Here is a 20,383-nt window from a genome sequence, read left to right as displayed (position 1 = left end):
TCATGTTTTCTCAAGGGCCTTTTGGTCATTTCATTATGCACGTTTTCACTTTTCAAAAACCTACGTTTTAAACATCTTGGGTAGCCACCAGAGGCTGATGATCTTTTGTTCTTAAGAAAAACCACAAAAATTCTCTTGAGAAGTTCATCTCTTGGATTTTTGATTGTTATGTTCTTGTGTTCTTGTTGATTTCTTATCTATTTCTTTACATGATTAATCTGAAATCCAATATGGGTTTAAGAGGAATCATGGAGATTAGTGAGTAATCACCTTTTGAATTCATGGGTTAGGGAGATTAAGGGTGATTAGGTTAGTTCTAGGATGTTTTAGTGTAGATCATTCTTGTTCCTTGCTAGTAGAGTATTCTTAATGCATCTTCTGAGTTGGCCACTCAAAAGTTGATCAATAGGCATTTCTCACCCGAAAGGTGTTTGATGAAATGCCTGAGACAACTCTCCTAGGCTTTTAGTATACTTTGCCAAAGACATTTGTTGTTAAAGGTGCTAAGATAGCTAATAGACTTGTTAGTAATGATTGCTTTCATATTATTCAACCAAAGACATTTGATGTTTGAGATATGTTAGCAAATGAGCATTCATCTAGACATAGAGCTTGCTTAGAATTGTGTCTAGGCTTAAGGTTGATAGTTTGATTGATCATTTGCCATCCTTAGTTCGATACTTGATCACCCAAGGTCTAATCCCTATGCCCATGAGTTCTCTTTTCCCTTAGTCAAGAAAGTATCATTCTGTTATTGCTTTCTAGTTTTAGTCATAGCTTAAAACTCATTTAAATCATTGGTTGCACTTAGATTAAGTGAGTACTTGCATTCTCAGTGCTTTGATATCCCTCAGAACTGGTTCGACAATCACTATACTACAACATTTGTCTTAGGAGCGTTGAAAACTCCTAACATCAGAAATAGTGATGTGATTTTGGTATGATTAGGAGTGATGAACGGGCCTTCGTGAAAGGGAGATAAGCAGGAGAATATGAAGAGAGTTTCATCTGTTAGTTGTAACTGTGTTGAATTCTATTATTACTGATGTAGTTAATGGGGAAGAGAATGCCGGAGTTTTCAAAACAGAAGATGATTGACGAAAGGTCACATACGGCGAGAGAAGATTGGTAGGGTTAGAAGAATATTAAAAATGGACCAGATATGAATATTTTCTGAATTAGCCCAACAAACAAACAAATAATATGAGCCGAAACAGAGAGAAAGAAGAAAAATTGTTGAACAGAAATGAGATGACACGTGTCCATTTTTAAAACACCATTTGCTGAGGTGGCTCAAGGAGAAGTCACAAAATGCTACTTTATTGTAATAGATAGATGGATAGATACTCTGGCCATTAATATACCACTTACATTTTGAGATAAAGAAAAAAAGTTTCAAAATGAATGTTCCCTGGCCAGTTACGTCTTCGCACATTTATGACTCTCATTAACAGTGGCGAATCTACTTGTGTTAAGGAGGTGACACTTGCCCCCACAAATTTTCTAAATTCTTTATAACTCAACCCATAATTTAGCTATTTTTTCCTATCAAACTTCATATCTTAGCCTTATGTTTGTATTTATACATGATTTGCCTTCATATTAAAAAAAAAATCCTACATACGCCCCTGCTCATTAGAATCCACATAAAAGAGCCATGCCAGTCAATAGGTTCTTTGTTGGTTTCAATAGTTTGGATATATTTTATTTTATTTTCATTTATTTATTAATTTTTTTAGGTGTTTTCTGATTCTATTAATGGTTTCAGATTTTCTTTTTAATTTTTAATTTTTTTATTAGCGTGACACCATATATAGTTTCTACGTTTCATTCATCTTTTGAGAAAATAGTTAAAGATCCTTGATTATCCATGAGAGCCATTTGTCATTTTGTTGGTATTAACAAAATGTCTCTGAGTGATGTGGCACCATATATATATAGTTGATTTCCTTCATTTGTGTTTGTCTAGTTGCCATGATTTCCCCTAAGAAGCTTATTTTGCCGACTTTTTCAGCATTAGGTCTCATTACAGTTGCCAAGAGCGACAGAACATTATCACTGGAAAAGGATGAAAAGGAGCTGGTGAGATCACTCACCTCTATCAATAAACTTGCAATCAAGAGCTTCCAGGTAAGTTTTGCTACAAATATGATATCATGTTTTTGCGACCAGAATCAAGTTCATTGCTTTGCATTTCGACAGACTGAACATGGTGATATATTGGATTGCATTGACATTAATAAGCAGCTAGCTTTTGACCATCCTCTGCTCAAGAACCATACTATTCAGGTCTTAGTCTATATAAGAAGTACGCTCGTGGATATTCCTAAAAAAAATCTAAGTTTCTGAAGGGATTGAATTATTATGTGCAGTTAATGCCTACAACAATACCTAAATGGAATATAAACTTGCAATCAAGAGCTTCCAGGTAAGTTCTGTTTTTATTTGTTCTCTTTGTATTCTAGTTTGCGGTGGCTGAGTACAGACATCAAGTTTTTGGAGCAAAGGTAAACTTTAGCATTTGGGAACCAGAAGTTTCTCCCACTCAATTCAGTTCTGCAAGTATGCTTATCGCCCAAGGCTCTACAGAACAGTTTCAAAGCATTAGAGCTGGATGGATAGTAAGCCTAGATCTTGTGTATTACTTTGCTGATATTGCACTCATCAATTTACATTAAATCTTATATCAATGATGAAAAAGTAGAAAATATATAACGAAACCCACATTTCAAATTGTCCATCAGGTGTACCAATGGTTGAACCAGAATCACAGTCGCTTGTACACCTATTGGACTGTATGTTCTCAAAAACTTCATGAATAACATATAGAGTTTTCTTCCATACTCAATAAATCACTTATATAAGTTCATTTGCAGTAAACTCTAATAGCTTTATGAATTTATCATATTGAGTTTCTTCCATTCTCAATTTCTCATGCTATGTCTTGTATTATTTGATTCAAAACAGGCAGATGGCTTTATCAAGACAGGTTGCTACAATATCTTATGTCCTGGCTTTGTACAAGTGAGCGCCAGAATCCCATTCGGCATCCTTTTTGGACCAGTTTCGGTTTATGATGGCCCACAATATGAAGTAGGGATCAGAATCTATAAGGTAGCACCAACTTCCTTAAATAAGTAGAAGTCTCACGAAATGAGCCGAATCTACAAGAACTTGACGCTCTAACTCTATGTTAATAAGAATGTTCATTGTGTTTACTAGTCATTTGAATGAATATGTTCGGTCCAAATTTTCAGCTGCATATGTAACAGTGCATGTGTAAACAGGATGGCAACACAGGAGATTGGTGGTTAGTGGTGTACGACGAAAATGTTGGATACTGGCCAAACTCATTGTTCACAAAAGCAGGCTTAGGTCATGGAGCTAGTTTGGTAGCGTATGGAGGAGAAGTATACAGTCCAGTGAAGGAGAAAAGCCCAAGCATGGGAAGTGCGCATTTTCCGAGTGAAGGTTACTTGAAGGCAGCCTATGTGACTAATTTTGAAGTGGTCGAAGGAAGCGTAGCTACGAAGCCCCTTTTTCCTGTAACGCTATTCTCAAGCACTCCGAATTTTTGGTACAACGCTATCTTCTTTGGAGGGCCAGGAAAATGTGTTTAAGATATGTATCTACTGTTTTTCAGTTTGAGTTACAAAAATAAAGTTGATATTCTGAAGTTAGAACATTTTTATGAGATTTAACAGAGATACAAGAATGTTTTGGTGTATGTTTAATTGGAGTAATTCAATTAATATCAAAATTAGAATAAGAATGTTTTTTTTATGCACTCCGATTATAGATGTCCTATAGGACCACTCGCCAGAATTTCAGTCGGGTGGATCAGTGGATGCTAACTTGTAAAATATTGTGAAGTCCAAACAAGATAATTGAATTCTACGCGTAACGTTTTCTTTTTACAGCAATAACGAAGTTATTCGGATAACCAAACCGGAAATATGAAATCAATATATAACAAATGAAGAGAAGTACTTCGTGCACCACATCCGCATGCAAACTTGTTTGTTATTATATTTTGTGCTTTTGGCATATTTATGATCGTGAAATTATGAAACAATTGTTTACATCATCGAAATTTGAGAAAATTATGTCATTGAATTTCGTCCACACTAAAAAATAGTGTCGCCATCGTTTTCATCGATTGAGAACAAACCTTCATAAATATAGTCTTTGTGCATTTCTTAGTCCAAAAAAACTTCATATTTTGATGTAAAAGTGATAAGCTTCGTCATGTATTTATTTATTTATTTATTTTCTTGAAAGAATGTTAAATTAATTCAAACAAAAAAGTTGTTTTATATTTTGAGAAACTTTTATAAACCCAGAAAAAAGCTTTCAGAAACTATTTCGTTGCAAACCATTGAATTAAACCTCCCGTGGGCGCTCGGGCGCGGATGGAAGACAGCCTACTACGAACGTTTTTGTCCACCATCGGAATGAGCTGACTCGTGGACAGTGGACTTTCGTCAGGTATTTATTGCCCATATTATCTTCTAATCCTGTGGTATGCAGGGGCGGATCCAGAAAAAATATTGGTATTTGGCACAAATAATTTTTTTTATCATAACGAAATATCTAAATTAATAGCTTACAGAAGAATTAAAAAAATGAGCGCCGCTAGGGTTGGCGACGAAATAGGCGACTTTGAGATCTGGTTTTCCTCCAACTCCGGCGAACCCTCACCACATCTCTGAAGCCTCTCTCTCTACCCTGGTGCACAAGGGAGACTACTCAACACTCCTTGTGCCCCACGTCCTTTTTCTTTTCCCTCCGGCGGATCTCGCAACCGACCAATCTCTGGCTTTCTTGCCAAGGAACGCAATATTCCCACGATTCTCACGATATTGACTTCCCGTTTTTAGGCAACCTCTTCGAAAACCGACCCCACAGAAACCCTAGAGGAACTCGCACCATAAAAGCACCACCATACCCTCGTCAGATCCTCACCGCAGTTCTCCATATCTTATAGATCTCGATCTACCTTTCTAGCTTTTGCTAAGTTCTTTACGAGTCATCTCTCACTATGAGTCAATCCTCGCTAATGATTCGCAAGGGAGGTTCCACCAATGGAGATCGTCGTGCTTTAAACTCCGAAGACGATATCATTCGTATTCCGGAATGTGATATCACTGACGCCAAGAAATGCTTCCACCTCACTCTTATTGGGCAAGTGTTCCATACCCGTGGACGTAGTATCGACGCTCTGATCAACCTCCTCCCCCGATCCCGGATCTGGAACGTAGAAGGGAGAGTCCGAGGTCTCAACCTTGGAAACGGCCGCTTCCAGTTCGATTTTGACAACGAAGCGGACCTCCAGACCGTCCTAAACAAGCGACCCTGCCACTTCAATCAATAGAGTTTCGCGCTGGAGCGTTGGGAACCTTTCACGTCTGAAACTTTCCTAAACACAATACCTTTCTGGATAAATGTAACTGGAATCCCAGTTCATTTCTGGAACGACAAGACCTTCACGGAGATTGCCAATGCACTTGGAAAAAAGCTCCTCGTTGATGAAAAGAAAGCCCGCATTCAAGTCTCTATCGATGTTGATAAGCCTTTGCAGTTTGAACGTAGGGTTGGCTTCCCAAATGGAGATATAGAGAAAGTAACACTTACCTATGAAGGTCTTCATCGCTACTGTTTCACTTGCAACCTCATCTCCCACGATGAAAACACTTGCCCCCAATTAACACCGGAGGAACAGGAATATAAGAGGAAGCAACACCTGGAAAATAATGCTTCCAATGATCAAACTAGGCTACCGATCCAGGGCTCTCAAGGTCTAAACTCTAGAAACCAACTGAAAAGACTTCGATCCCCTCTGATTGGGAGATACCAAAGTTCTGCGGCAACCTCTCGAAGCAACGAACTCTACCGAGATGAAAAAAGAAGGAAGAGCACGCCCTCATCCTTCTCAACTTGGGAGACACGAGAGACTGCCGATCATACTTATGATCGTAAAAGCTCAAGCAGACAAGACAACCGTCATCTACACCATGGTAGGGAAGTGTGGAGTCACCTAGAGATCCCATCCAGGAGGGAGGACACCCATCGAGGAGGACGCAACAGTAACCATCTCCCCCGAAGCTTGTCCCGCAAGGAAGATCACCGCCCACTCAAAAAGCCTTCATTGGAATGGCGGCCAAGACACAACTTCGAAAATTCCAGGAGCAAATCCAATGTCAATGGCACGACCCGTCAACTTGAGCATGATCGCATGGAAAGGTCCCGTGCCACTATGGACTCTCAAAAAACAATCTCCGACAACCGTGCATCCCTGGAGTCAGGTGAAATTATCGCAACACACAATAGGGAAGCTGCAAACATAGTTCCAGAGGAGGAAAGGATCCGACGCCTTAAAGGAAAGTCTATAGCCACAGACACGCCCACGTCCCAAGCTAAAGATACACCCTTCACGATCCCCGAGAAACAAAGCAACAACCTGATCATCTCGGAGAGACACTCGGGGACGCCTCACTCAACAAGTCAAGCTCAAAGGTATGATCCCCCTCCTACGGAACAAGGAGAAAAATTCCTAGAACTAGAAATTGGTTTAGATCAGGATATAGACGCCCCCATAACTGATCTTGAGTTGGCGGAGGTAGATAACTTAGTCCTTGAAACCGAACGCTTAGAGATTTCTGAAAAATCTATGAGGGATGAAAATATGTTTGATGCTGATAATGATGATCTTCTTGGAGATTCTCCTGATCTTGATGCAGAAAAAATTGAGGCTATAACTCAACTCTCTCCAGCCAATGCTATGTACAAGAGATCGGCTCAACCCAAAAGAAGTCGCCCGGAGCTTACGTCCCAAAAGGTCTTTTGAAGAAGAAGATCCCCCGCTCCCCTGATATAAAAGGAGCGCAAGCTTCAAAGAAACTTCAGGTGCTCAGTAACCGTGCTTCCCCAAAGAAGAAGACATCACCGGGTAAGAAACAGACGCCCTCTTCGACTATGGTCCCTCGCTTTGAGGTGTTTCCTTCTGCTTCACGCAAAAAATCTGTGTCCCTTTCAGGTTCGGTGGTGTCCTAGAAACCACCCAGTAAGAAGATATGACTGCAATAGCATGGAACTGTCAGGGTGTCGGAGCATATCTGACAAAACAACATCTCCGGGAACTGCATCATTGTTTTCTTCCTTCTTTTCTTTTTCTTTCTGAAACAAAAAAAACAATTACTCTTTTCTTCAGGATTTTTAATTTGAGCTTGGTTATAATAAATTGTTCACCGTGGAACCCGAGGGCAGAAGCGGTGGACTAGCACTTTTTTATTTGGATTCTTTTGATGTTACGGTTCTTTACTCCAATAATCGCATGATCGATATTGAAGCCACCATAGAAGGGCACAAGGTCTATATTACTTTTATATATGGTGATCCGGTCGTTGAGTACCGAGAAAATGTATGGGAACGCCTTACTCGTATGAGCACGACAAGGCAGGGACCATGGCTGATGCTGGGTGATTTTAACGAAATTACCAGCAACTTAGAAAAAAAAGGAGGCAGAAAACGTCCAGACTCCTCTTTCCTTCCTTTTAAAAACATGCTAGCAAACTGCGGGATGATAGACTTCCCCTACAAAGGAAACCCTCTCTCTTGGGTTGGCAATAGAGCTTCTGGAAAAGTCCAGTGTAGATTAGATAGAGCAGTAGGCAATGAAGACTGGCATCACAATTTTTCCCACTCGAATGTGGAGTATCTCCGCCTTTGGGGAAGTGATCATCGTCCCATCGTCACCCGATTTCTATCCACAAAGAAGCAGGGCAAGAGAGCTTTTAAATTTGATAAGAGATGACTAGGTAAAAATGGCTTTCGCGATTCTATTCTCCAAGGTTGGAATGACCCATCTCTCTTTAGCAAGGAGGACCTTCACGCACGAATAGTCCACTGCCGTAAATTTATTTCTCGCTGGAAGCGCGCCAACCTATCAAACGCAAAGCAAAAAATAGAGGAAATCAAGGACCAACTCGAACAAGCGCAAGTAGATGATAATTTCTCGTAGGAAGCTATCTTAACCTTAAAGTGGAACCTCTGTAGCGCCTTTAGAGACGAGGAGCTCTATTGGAAGCAAAAAAGTCGAGCTAACTGGCTCAGAGAAGGAGATCAGAATACTAAGTTCTTCCATGTTACCACAAAGCAGCGAAGAGCCAGAAACCGGGTGACAAAACTCCTACGAAAGAAGATATCGAGGAGGTAGCGACATGATACTTCCAAACCCTTTTCACCTCGTCGGAACCCTCTGATTTTTCTGAATCCCTAAGATACATTACAGAGAAGGTTACCCCGGCCATGAACGAAGCTCTGACTAAACCTCCATCAGATGATGAGATCCGCAAAGCTGTGTATGACATTAATCCAGACAAAGCACCTGGCCCTGATGGAATGACATGCCTCTTTTTTCAGAAGTACTGGGGTATCACAGCAGAGGTGATGTGTGAAACGGTGAAATACTTCTTCCAGCACAACGTTTTAGATCCCCGTTTGAACCAGACAAACATATGCCTCATCCCAAAGACCAATCGTTCTAGTGAAATATCACAATTCCGACCAATCAGTCTATGCAATGTAAGCTATAAGATCATCTCCAAAATCCTTAGTAAACGCCTCAAGCGTTGTCTGTCCAGCCTAATTTGGAAACTCAATCAGCCTTTGTGGCTAGGCGGTCTATTACAGACAACATTCTGGTAGCACACGAAGTCTTTCATGCCCTGAGAACAAAACCCGAGCTGTAAAGCTAAATTTGTTGCAATCAAAACGGATATGAGCAAAGCTTTCGACATAGTTGAATGGTCTTTTCTTGAAGCACTCCTACTCAAGCTGGGTTTCTTGCCTAAATGGGTATCATGGATAAAATTATGTATCTCCTCGGTGTCTTACCAGGTACTACGAAACGGAAAACCCAAAGGCAGCATCCACCCCTCAAGAGGCATTCGACAAGGCGACCCGCTCTCCCCTTTCCTTTTCATCATCCTCACAGAAGCTCTTATTTCCCAGATTCAAGGAGCGGAAAGGGAAGGAAGAATCACGGGCCTGAAGATCGCGAGAGGTAGTCCACCAATCTCTCACCTTCTGTTCGCAGATGATAGCCTTTTCTTCTGTAAAGCAGAAATCCCGCAATGTACGGAGCTTATGAAGATTATACATACATATGGTTGCTCTTCAGGACAGCAACTAAATGTAGATAAATCTTCCATTATTTTTTTTGTAACAAAGTTCCTCCTGACCTAAAAGCTGAGATAAAGCGAGCACTAGGAATTTCAAAAGAAGGTCGCATGGACGTCTACCTAGGACTACCGGAAAAACATATGTGGAAGCAAGAAACAGGCTTTCGCGTTCATTCAAGAACGTCTAATGAATACTATAAACTCCTGGTCTGCGAAATTGCTTTCTAAAGGTGGTAAAGAGGTCTTAATAAAATCAGTAGCCCAAGCCCTCCTGACCTACGTTATGTCATGCTTCCTTCTCCCACAGGATATCATTCGTAAGCTCACAAGTGCCATTTCTCGCTTCTGGTGGAGCACAAAAGATAATAATCGTGGGCTTCATTGGATTGCCTGGAAAAAAAAATGTTCCCCAAAAGATAAGGGAGGCTTAGGCTTCCGAGATTTTAAAAACTTTAATCTCGCATTACTTGCGAAGCAACTCTGGAGGCTCATACAATACCCGAACTCTCTCCTAGCTCGCGTACTAAAATGGCGCTATTATAGACTATCAAACCCGATAGAGGTCAACAAGGCGAGCAATCCTTCATACGTGTGGCGTAGCCTCATGGCTGCTCAACCCCTCCTGAAAGCCGGCCTGCGGAAAGCGCGGAGCTGGGCAAACGACCTTGGTTTGGTCCGACCCATGGGTCCCAACGTCACCAGCATGCCCACCCATACCATGTGGCCCTTCTTTCAACCCCTCGCTACGGGTTAGTGACTTGATAGACCCTCATTCGCACCAATGGAAACACGAGCTCCTACGCGAACTAGTAGTCCCTGAGGACATTCCGTATATACAAAGTCTCCAGCCGAATCGATTCCCCCGAGGCATTGACTATTGTTGGAACCTCACCAAATCTGGTGTGTACTCGGTCAAATCTGGGTATACCTTGGCCATGGAGACAGAGGAGCGCTCGGAGAATGATCAGGTCCTTGAACCTTGTATAACAACTCTCCAAGCCAAAGTCTGGAAGCTCAAGACTTACAAGAAGATACAACACTTCATCTGGCAAGCGATCTCCAACTGCCTTCCGGTTTGTAGCTCGCTCTCCGATCGCCATTGCTGAACTGATCGATCCTGCCCGAGATGCAGAACGAAAGAAGAAACCCGGAACCACCTACTCTTCGAATGCCCGCCATCAGTCCAAGCCTGGGCTCTGGCAGACTTGCCGCACTCTCCGGGGTTATTCCCGAGCAACTCGATCTTTTGTAATCTGGATCACGTATTATGGCGCGCAAAGGAACTTGCAATCCCGGAAAATATCAGTGCAACTGTTCTGTGGGTCATTTGGTACATATGGAAAGCTCGCAACGACAAAGCTTTTAACGGCAAAGATATCTCACCGTTAGAGACCATATAAATAGCCCGCGCAGAGGCAGAGAGTTGGCACATAGCCCAGATCATCGACCAATCCCAAGAAGAGACAGGCGACGACACTCCCCTTACCCCTCCACCTCAAGACCCCAGCCCCCAATGCTTGATCGACGCATCCTGGCACAAGGATGACAACTTTTTGGTGGGGGAATGGTTCTAACGACTGAGGATGGGGCGACGACTTACGGTTCATTTGCTAGTAACTGAGTCTTAACCCCCTACATGCTGAGTTCCAAACTCTACTGTGGGCCATGAAATCCTCCATTTAGTTGGACCATAGCACTATGAACTTCAGGACAGACTGCCTCCAGCTAGTCAACATCCTGGAAGAAGACGACGAAGACAAATGGCCATCCTTACTGGCTGAATTCGATGAGTTTCACCTTATTAGTTCTATGTAAACATTTTGCTCCATATCTTTTATCTCCCGTTCTTTGAACTTCCGAGCCGACCACCTTGCAAAAGGAGCTAGGTCTCGAGGTCTTTATTTTTCCCATGTAAACACTCAACTCCCGAGTTGGATGGCTCATGAGGCTAACCTCTTGGTAGTTTCTTAATAAAATATGGAGCTTTCGATGTCAAAAAAAAAAACTAATAGCTTACTACTACTTCTTTTGTTTCAAAATATATGAAGTTCAGGTTAATGCACAATTATTAAAATTTTGATTTTAACCTAAAAAGTATCTTAAAATATAAATTAAAAATTATTTAATCAATTACAAAATAAACTAGAAAATATTATTGGTGAAAAAGTTTTGTACAAAGTTAAAAATTATATTAAAATATGAAATCATCATATATTTGAATCACCAAAAAATTTCTTAATTAAAGATCATCTATTATGAAACGGATGTAATATATTTTAGAATGTGATTATGGAACAATATTGTTTTGTTAGCGCACAAAAAAGTAGCTTTCAAACTTAAGTATTATTGATTTTTATTTTCAAAAATTATTTGTTAATCTACCGGTAATATTGTTAAAGTATGAGGGTCATTCCAGGATTCCAATGTTTTTAATTATTATTTTGATTTTTATGCTCATTCAAGGATTTCTATTTCTTGTGGCCTTTATAGAAAAATCTAAACAATAATTGGATACAAAAAAATACAGACGAATAAAATACAGCTTACAATCGGTCATAAAGAAAATTAAACACACAACTACTTTACAAAGGAGTAGAAAAGGAAATTAGATATTTTGAGCAATAGATAGACATGGAAAATAAAAAGAAAACGAAAAAGTTAAAATGAAAAAAAGAAGGTGCAGAGAACATCAAAACCATGCATTACCGTAAAAACAGATTACATGGAGCACGATCTATAGGAAGCTTAACATAGTATGGGGCACGTCTACCACGGCCGTAGATCCGCCCCTGGTGGTAAAGGATTTTGTTCTTTCAAAACCCCACCTATACAATGCCATATAGTACTTTCCCTTTGTTGATTCAAGTAGAACATACATCCTCCAAGCGTAACGGCTTCTAAATTATATTGATTTTAGCTTTATCATCAATAGTAAAGAACGAAAGATATCAAAGCTTTTTTATAAATGTTAAACGTATGGACGTGTATTTTTTTTTCATTTCGATTGTTTTTTTCTAACAAAAGGTATACTACTCTTAAGAAGATTCCAAATCTATAAACTAGTTCCGTGGAACTGAATCAACATAAATCATATCATAAAACATATTTCAAATACCTCGTACAAATTTATCAGCCATTATATTTTTCGTCTTTGGGTATGATAAATGTCAAAATTTGGGAAAAAATCTTTATAGCGTAAAAATTCTTCAATATGTATAGTGAAGGCCGATCATTCTGTCAGTGCAGACATTATTTTTACCAATTGAGAATAAAGAAGTAGTATTCAGTTATAAATACTACCTATTTAGTATCTAGAATCTTCGTGCACTTCATCCCCCAAATCAAAGCTTCACATTTTGTATTTATAGATAAGGGTTTTTAATGTAAAAACCCCTCAAGTATGTTTCATTTGGGTAGAAACCCCTCAATTAATGATTTAATATATTAACCCTTAACGTTATGTATCTCAACGAAAGAGCCCCTCCGTTAATTCAACCGTTTAAGCAATACGATGTGTTTTGATTATCTTGTAAACTAGTACATCTTATATATTAAAACAGAAGTCACAACCTTGATTCATGTGTGATTTTTTTTTTAAATTGGATCTATTCCTATAAAGTTATGTTACATTTAATCTCTAATCTTATCATTTAAATTTTGGGCCTACCAAAATTTTTTATTAGGCTATAATTGGATTTAAACAATAGATGATCCATTGAATTTATATATAGTATAAATTAAATAGATATAATTTAATGTTGTAATACTATACCTCCATATATTAAATATTTGTCGAATGTTAACTTTTAAAATTATAAAGATTTTTTTTAAATAACAAAAATCATATTATCTAACAATGATTAATCTTTACTACATTTAAACCAATGAAAACAAATTTTAAACTATATAGTTTATTTTAAAAATTAAAAAAGAGTAAATTTTTAATTATTTACTCGATAATATAAATCTATGAAGCGAAAAGTTTAATTTTTTAAAAAAATTCTAAATTTATGAAATGTTACAATATCTTTGAATATGACAATAAGACAATATTTTACTAATCTTTATATATATAGTTACGATTTTAATAGTGAAATAATAATCCGAAAATATATATATAGAAGAGGATACAAATACATGTGAAAGTTTGAAACAATCAATTCAATGAAAAATATACCGTAAACTTATTATGTTTTAAAAATTGATAGACACATATATATTATAATATATACCAATTTAGAATTGAAAACAAAATATTTATATAAAAATAAATGAAAAAAAAATCCGCGCGGTTGCGCGGATCAAGATCTAGTGATATTTTAATTAAACAACACGAGTACACGACATTAGCTTAGAACAACACGTAGTTTAAGATTAGTTTAAGCTTACGACTTATACTATCAAGACGGAGATGACGAACCCTAGTTTCTCAAATTCTGAGATTTCCGAGTTTTAATTGTGAGATGTGAGAGAGGCGAATTCGACAAAAGCTTATAGACTATTTTTATATGTTCGTGTGTTCTGTGCGGAAATTGAAAAGGGACAGTGAAGGAATCGTGGCAAACCGAAGAAAAAGGAAAAAGGGTGAAAGATGAGTCTGTGCGAAATTTTCATGTTCGTGTGTTTTGTCTTTTTATAAGTCTATATTTATGATGAAATTTTCATGTTTGTGTATATTCTAATAATTTAGTGACTTGATTGTGGATCATATATGACAAAATGTAAATAGTAAAAGATGAGTCTGATGACCTTTAACCGAGACCAACAACATCTCTACGACAACAACTTGGCCAGATGACACAAACAACTTGAGCATAAGACATAAACAAGGTACGAATCATACACCACCAACAACTAAGAATAACAATTTGACCAAAAGAAACTAACAACACTTCTAAAACTTAGCTCTAATACTCTCCAAGACACTAATAATCTCTGCAATGTCTTTCTTCATATCAAAGTCTTTCTTCAGCTCCATCAATTTTCTTCTCTAAGAAATAGCAAATCACGTACAAGTTGATAACATAAGAATCTAAATAGAAAACAAAATAGTTTTGTTTACTTCCCTGGACGGGGAAGAATGGAGAAAATTTACAAGAACCCTAAAGATTTGGGAATTCTGGAAATAGATAAAAAAGAGATATGAAAGCTGTGACATTTTTGGTAATTCAATGAACCAATGCGTTTCTGATTTAACGACAAACTACAACTTTTAACGTCAGGTAGACGGAGGGGTTGATTCCTTAAAAAAAACTGACTTTGGGGGTTTCTATGTCACATTCTTAATTGAGGGGTTTTACCCAAATGAAACATACTTGAGGGGTTTTTATGTTAAAAATCCTAAAGATAATAGACTCTTTCGAATATTCATGGCTCCAATCATACTTTTTGTAGATCTCTCTTTACTACAAAACCATCCTAGTTTTGTAAAATATTATGTTTTTTTCCCAGCTCCATCAATACATCACCAATTGATATCTTCCAAATTCAAGCTTATATATTTTGTATCAGACTCTTTCACATCTTGTAAATCTTTGATTTATGAATAAAATATCTTTAATCTCTGATATACATAAATCTTTTGTGGATTTCCATTTCTATTTTCCGTATCCTCAATTTGCAGAGTTTAATATGCTATAAAAATTAACAATGATAGGCAAAACTATTAATGATTTCTTTCAATTTGTGCATATCATTTTTGCAATTGGATTCATTATTTAACATTAATATTATCTTAAAAAAAATAAAGAAAGATAAAAAATATTTTTATAAATTATATACGAGTTATAGACTATTTAGTTGACCGGAATTGCTTCCATCTTTGTTAATTAATTTCTTTGTTTTAATTTACACATTATTTTGGATTTCTTTTTTTTTAAATATAAATCGTGTTAAAATTCAATGCAAAATATTAGTTAAATAATATTTATTTAAAAATATTTAAAGTAAAATTGAAACATAATTTATTCTAGATACTATTTTATTTAATTATAGTAAAGATAAATTAATATTTACCAAAACAAGTTATAAATTGAAAGAAAGCGTGACTACTTTCTTACAGTTTGTGAATTTATTAATTTATAAAAAAAAGTATCTTAAAGTTTGCTCTTTAATGACTCATTTAAGAATCCTCATAAAGGGATTTAGGAAGAGACATTTGTCAACCATTGTATATAGGTGCCTCGTAGGTATCAATGGTCTCGAAATTATTGATACCGTATATAATTGTTGTGCTTCATTAAACTTTTGGTAAAGATAGTCAGTCATAAGAGCCATGGTTTCCTTTGATAAGTTACAGATGCTGACTTTTTCGGTACTAATTCTCATTATTGTTGCCGAGAGTCACAGAAAAGTACTAGTGGAAGACAATGGAAGGGAGCTGGAAAGATTACTCAACTATGTCAATAGACCTGCAATCAAAAGCTTCCAGGTAAGTTATAGCCTTTCCAAAACCATATTCATATTATGTTCATAAATTTGGCTTGTTTGTGCGACCATAATCACTTTACTTTCAGATCATATCATAATTATTTTTGTGCATTTCGACAGACTGAACTTGGTGATATATTGGATTGCATCGACATTAATAAACAGCTAGCATTTGATCATCCTATGCTCAAGACCCACTCTGTTCAGGTTTTTCGTGCATATAAGAAGTTTGCTACTACAAGAAGCTAGTAGAAATTCTGAAATTATATTATTATGTGAATGGATTGAAACTATGATGTGCAGTTGAGGCCTACAAATACATCTAAATGGGCCATCAACAGCAACAATTCAAAGAATGGTGGTTCTGTTCCGTTTGGACAAGATGGGATAAGGTGTCCACTTGGGACAGTGGTTGTTAAGAGGATAACATATGAAGATGTTATACAAGCTCACCGTTTAAAATCCATGGGGTCCAAATATTCAAGATATGTTTATTCAAAGGGAAATAATATCGACTTAACTGGTTATCATGTATTTAACCATATGCTAATTCATTATATTTTCCTTTACTTAGAGCATATCCTCACCTACAATGAGCATTTAACTTTATCACTCGTTCTTCTTATTTGTTCTCTTTGTAAACTAGTTTGCCGTGGGTGAGTTCAAATATGACAATTATGGAGGAAAGGCAAACCTCAGCATTTGGGAACCAGAAGTTTCACCCACTCAGATCAGTTCTGCGAGTATGCTTGTCGCCACAGGCAATTATGAACATTTTCAAAGCATTAGAGCTGGATGGATAGTAAGTCAGAATCTTGTGTTTTTCTTTCATTTTTATGAAATTGCACTCATCAAATTACATTAATTATTATATCAATGTTCGAATGTGAAAAGTTGGAGCTGGATTGACAGTAAGTCAAGGATTTGTTGCATTTCCGGTTGCTTTCCCTGATTGCACTCATCAGTTTACATTTATTATTATGTCCCTCAGGTGTACCAATGGCTAAACAAGAACCACAGTCGCTTATTCACCTACTGGACTGTATGTTCTCCAAACATATAAGTCTTTTATGAAGAACATCTTGACTTTTCCCACTTTCATGATGTCTTGTCGTAAAATATATCAGTCTATTCTTTGTTTGTAAACAGGCAGATGGATTTATCAAGACAGGTTGCTTCAATACATTATGCCCTGGTTTTGTCCAAGTGAGCACCAAAATCCCGCTGGGCTACCTTTTTAACCAAGTTTCTACATACGGTGGCAAACAATATGAAATAGAAATCAGCATCTTTCAGGTAGCATCCTTATATTAAATCATTTGAAAGCTTAATTCTCTAGTAAATTTTAATGAATATATAAGGTCCAAATTAGCAGCTGTATATGCAACAATGCTTTGTCTAAGCAGGATAGTAAAACAGGAGATTGGTGGTTGGTGGTGTTTGATGAAAATGTTGGATACTGGCCAAAATCATTGTTCACAGAAGACGGTTTAGTCCATGGAGCAAGTTTGATATCATATGGAGGAGAAGTATACAGTCCAGTGAAAGAGAAGAGCCCACACATGGGAAGTGGGCATTTCCCCATTGAAGGTTACTTGAAAGCAGCCTATGTGAATGGTATTGAAGTGGCTGATGAAATTGACGGCAAACTATCAAAGCCACCAATTTCTACAGTAAATCCACTCTCAACCACCCCAAATTGTTATAAAGCAGAAACCAAATCAGATAGTAAAGTTCCGTATGACGCAATCTTCTATGGAGGACCAGGAGGTTGCACATTCTAGCTAGCTTGTGTTTAAGATCTCTCCTGGTTAAGTATCTCCTGTTTTTCAGTTTAAAATTTAAGAAATAAATAAAATAGATATTTAACTATGTCGTGAAAACTTTATCAACCCATTCAAACTTTATCTCCAATTTACTGTTAATTTCTTTTACAAGATATATCTAGCTTAATCTATTTTGATATGTTATTTTATGTTTATTATTAAATTACCTCTTTTATTGTATCCAAGAAAGTTGAGCTAATGAAAGTAAGATATGTTCAAAAATACAATAAAGTAAAATGGTTGTTCTGATCTTAAAGCTTCTTTTGTGAGATCTAAGAGAGATAAAAAAATTTCCCAAGCTTTAGATGAGATATTAAAAAGCAGAGTTAAAGTGTCAGAGGTTTTAGTAGCAAATTAGCAATTAATTTCATTAATGCACTCCAATTTCATTGATTTTTTTCCCATAGAAAAGTGAAAGCTACGCCAGCGTATATTACATTATAAAAAGGCCTTTTGTTCTTTTAATTATATTTATATCTTACAAATATTAAGGAGCAATATTTCTTAAAAATATTAGTTGATTGCAAGATGGATTATATTATTTTTTACCAATAAATACTCCATAATCTTGCATTCACTACTTTTACTGATTTTACTCAGTTATGTGCTTTTAATTATTCCATTGTTTTACTACTTTATTGATTTTACTTAATTTGTGTTTATATTTAGATATATTTAACTTAGATATCTATTTATAAGTGACACTAATTTTTTAGTCTTTTTTGTTTAGGAAAGCACTTTAGAGAGAAGAGCAAACTCTCAATCATATAGATATTCGTTTGCACGCAGAAGAAAGATATAAGAGATTTTTTTTGTCAGGTCCTATTATTTTGGGGATTATAGACGATTTAATAAGAATTTCTATAGTTTAGGGGCCTAAATTTGTTTTTTTTATATAAATTTAGGGGTTTGTATATATGTAATTTTTTCAAAGTTTTTGGGGAATCAATGTCTTCCTTCAACAACTTTGTGTTACTGCTTCTGTTAACATTCACTCTTATTTTAGTCATTGAATCAGCTGAGGAACGTCGAGCAATACCATCGGAAGAAGAAAAGAAAGAACTTGAAAGACAACTCAAAGTTATCAACAAACCTGCAATCAAGAGTTTCAAGGTTGACCCAATAGCCTGCACTGGTCTTAGTATAATTACATTATAAATCACATCTAATCATAATTATTTCAACAGACAGAACAAGGTGATATATTTGATGAGACAGGAAACACGATAGATAAATTCCCGAACTAGAAATCCTACTTGCGGATTCGAAGAAAGAATATACACAGACCTAGAAGATGATCGTAAGGATAGAAAGATCACCTCGAAAGACTGAGTTCGTTATGCGAAGCTCTTGTATGAACTTAGCAAGGTTTGCTTGAGAGATAAGTAATAGGTAAAGAAAGAGTTTATTGATTGTGTGTTCTAAAATGTGTCCTAAGGCTACATATAGTAAACAAAGAAGAGGTTTAACTATCTAGGAAAAGGAAAGAAGATATAAAGCCAAGCATAATAAAGAAAACTACCAGTTAGATAACAATAACTATGATATGTGACTTATCCGGTCACGTTTGATTGTATCAATGTTCACAAACAACTAGCCTTTGATCATCTTCTCCTCAAAAATCACTCTGTTCAGGTTCTTGCTTTCTGGAGAGTTCTTAGTTTTTTTCAATATTCACAAGCAACTAGCTTCTGTATGAAAGATGAAGCTCTTTAGTAGATAATGATTTTGTAAACGCATTGCCGTATATGCAGTTGAAGCCAAAAAATTTACCTGAATGGATCATAAGCAATTAACATCTCATGGAAAGCTGATCCCTTGCAATATCTGCAAGAGGGCGTAAATTTGTTGAAAGTTAAACTTGATTTGGATCACATTTTGGGCTAATAATTTACTAATCATTTTAGTCCAAACTTAGTCAAATATCTAGAATTATTCTCCACCTCCTTAGAATAAAAATCTAGATATTCTCATAGAATTATCTAGATAATTATAATAAAAAAATCTTAGATATTATGGTAGAATTCTCTAGATTTAGGATTAAAATATGTAAGATATTTTGTATTTTGGAGGCTATAAATACCTCCACTCCCCTTTCATTTTGTATCATCAAGAAATAATCCAAGTTTGTAAGAAACTTTCAAGTAATAAGAGTTCTCTTCTAAGTTATAAAATCTTTCTTCTTCACAAAGCTTCTTTCTCTTCAAACACTTAAACACTTTCTCCATCTTTATAGAGTTTTTCATTCCAACAAAGTGGTATCAGAGCTATAAGTTTCTTTTGAAGATGGCAAACAATGGTGTTCCCTTCCAAGTTTCATTGCTCACTAAGAGCAACTATGACAATTGGAGTCTTAGGATGATGGCTATTTTAGGAGCACATGATGTGTGAGAAATAGTCGAGAAAGACTTCAATGAACCGGAGAATGATGGTGGTATATCTCAAACACAAAAGGATGGTTTGAGAGATTCAAGGAAGAGAGACAAGAAGGCTCTTTGTCTAATCTATCAAGGATTAGATTAAGATACATTTGAGAAGGTTGCTGGAGCAAGGACATCCAAAGAAGCATGAGAGAAGCTTCAAACATCTTACAAGGGAGCGGAACAAGTTAAGAAGGTATGTCTTCAAACTCTAAGAGGAGAATTTGAAGCGTTACAAATGAAGGAAGGAGAACTCATCTCAGATTACTTCTCAAGAGTCTTGACGGTTACTAATAACCTAAAGAGAAATGGTGAGAAGTTAGATGATGTGAGAATCATGGAGAAAGTTCTTAGATCATTGGATTCAAAATTCGAACACATTGTTTCCGTGATTGACGAGACAAAAGACTTGGAGACTATGACAATGGAGCAACTTCTTGGATCACTACAAGCTTATGAAGAAAAGAAGAAGAAGAAAGAAGATATTGTGGAGCAAGTTCTCAAGATGAGAATTGATCACAAGGAA

The 20,383-nt window shown here is 36.7% G+C and overlaps 2 protein-coding genes and 1 pseudogene across 4 annotated transcripts; all 3 read left to right on the top strand.

The window, feature by feature from the left end:
* The first annotated feature begins 1,567 nt into the window (after positions 1 to 1,567).
* LOC106306715 lies at positions 1,568 to 3,713 on the top strand. 3 transcript variants are annotated; one of them, XM_013743442.1, is made up of 7 exons: positions 1,568 to 1,671; positions 2,015 to 2,130; positions 2,203 to 2,289; positions 2,373 to 2,621; positions 2,745 to 2,795; positions 2,968 to 3,114; positions 3,288 to 3,713. In XM_013743442.1, exons 4-7 carry the CDS (start codon positions 2,565 to 2,567, stop codon positions 3,618 to 3,620), a joined length of 588 nt encoding a protein of 195 aa, XP_013598896.1. In that variant the 5' UTR covers positions 1,568 to 1,671; positions 2,015 to 2,130; positions 2,203 to 2,289; positions 2,373 to 2,564; the 3' UTR covers positions 3,621 to 3,713. The 3 variants fall into 3 exon arrangements, with proteins under 3 accessions (XP_013598896.1, XP_013598912.1, XP_013598903.1); XM_013743458.1 differs by lacking the exon at positions 1,568 to 1,671 and having other exon boundaries at positions 1,762 to 2,130; positions 2,972 to 3,114; XM_013743449.1 differs by lacking the exons at positions 1,568 to 1,671; positions 2,745 to 2,795 and having other exon boundaries at positions 1,762 to 2,130.
* An 11,739-nt stretch (positions 3,714 to 15,452) lies between these two features.
* Positions 15,453 to 17,395, top strand: LOC106306674. The gene is made up of 7 exons (XM_013743383.1): positions 15,453 to 15,612; positions 15,732 to 15,818; positions 15,915 to 16,142; positions 16,258 to 16,413; positions 16,603 to 16,653; positions 16,761 to 16,907; positions 17,018 to 17,395. Exons 1-7 carry the CDS (start codon positions 15,457 to 15,459, stop codon positions 17,393 to 17,395), a joined length of 1,203 nt encoding a protein of 400 aa, XP_013598837.1. The 5' UTR covers positions 15,453 to 15,456.
* A 1,583-nt stretch (positions 17,396 to 18,978) lies between these two features.
* Positions 18,979 to 20,383, top strand: LOC106331190 (annotated as a pseudogene).

This window comes from Brassica oleracea, chromosome C1 (assembly GCF_000695525.1).
Source record: "Brassica oleracea var. oleracea cultivar TO1000 chromosome C1, BOL, whole genome shotgun sequence".
In the NCBI taxonomy this organism is placed as follows: Eukaryota; Viridiplantae; Streptophyta; class Magnoliopsida; order Brassicales; family Brassicaceae; genus Brassica; species Brassica oleracea.
This window is presented reverse-complemented; position numbering and strand designations above follow the sequence as displayed.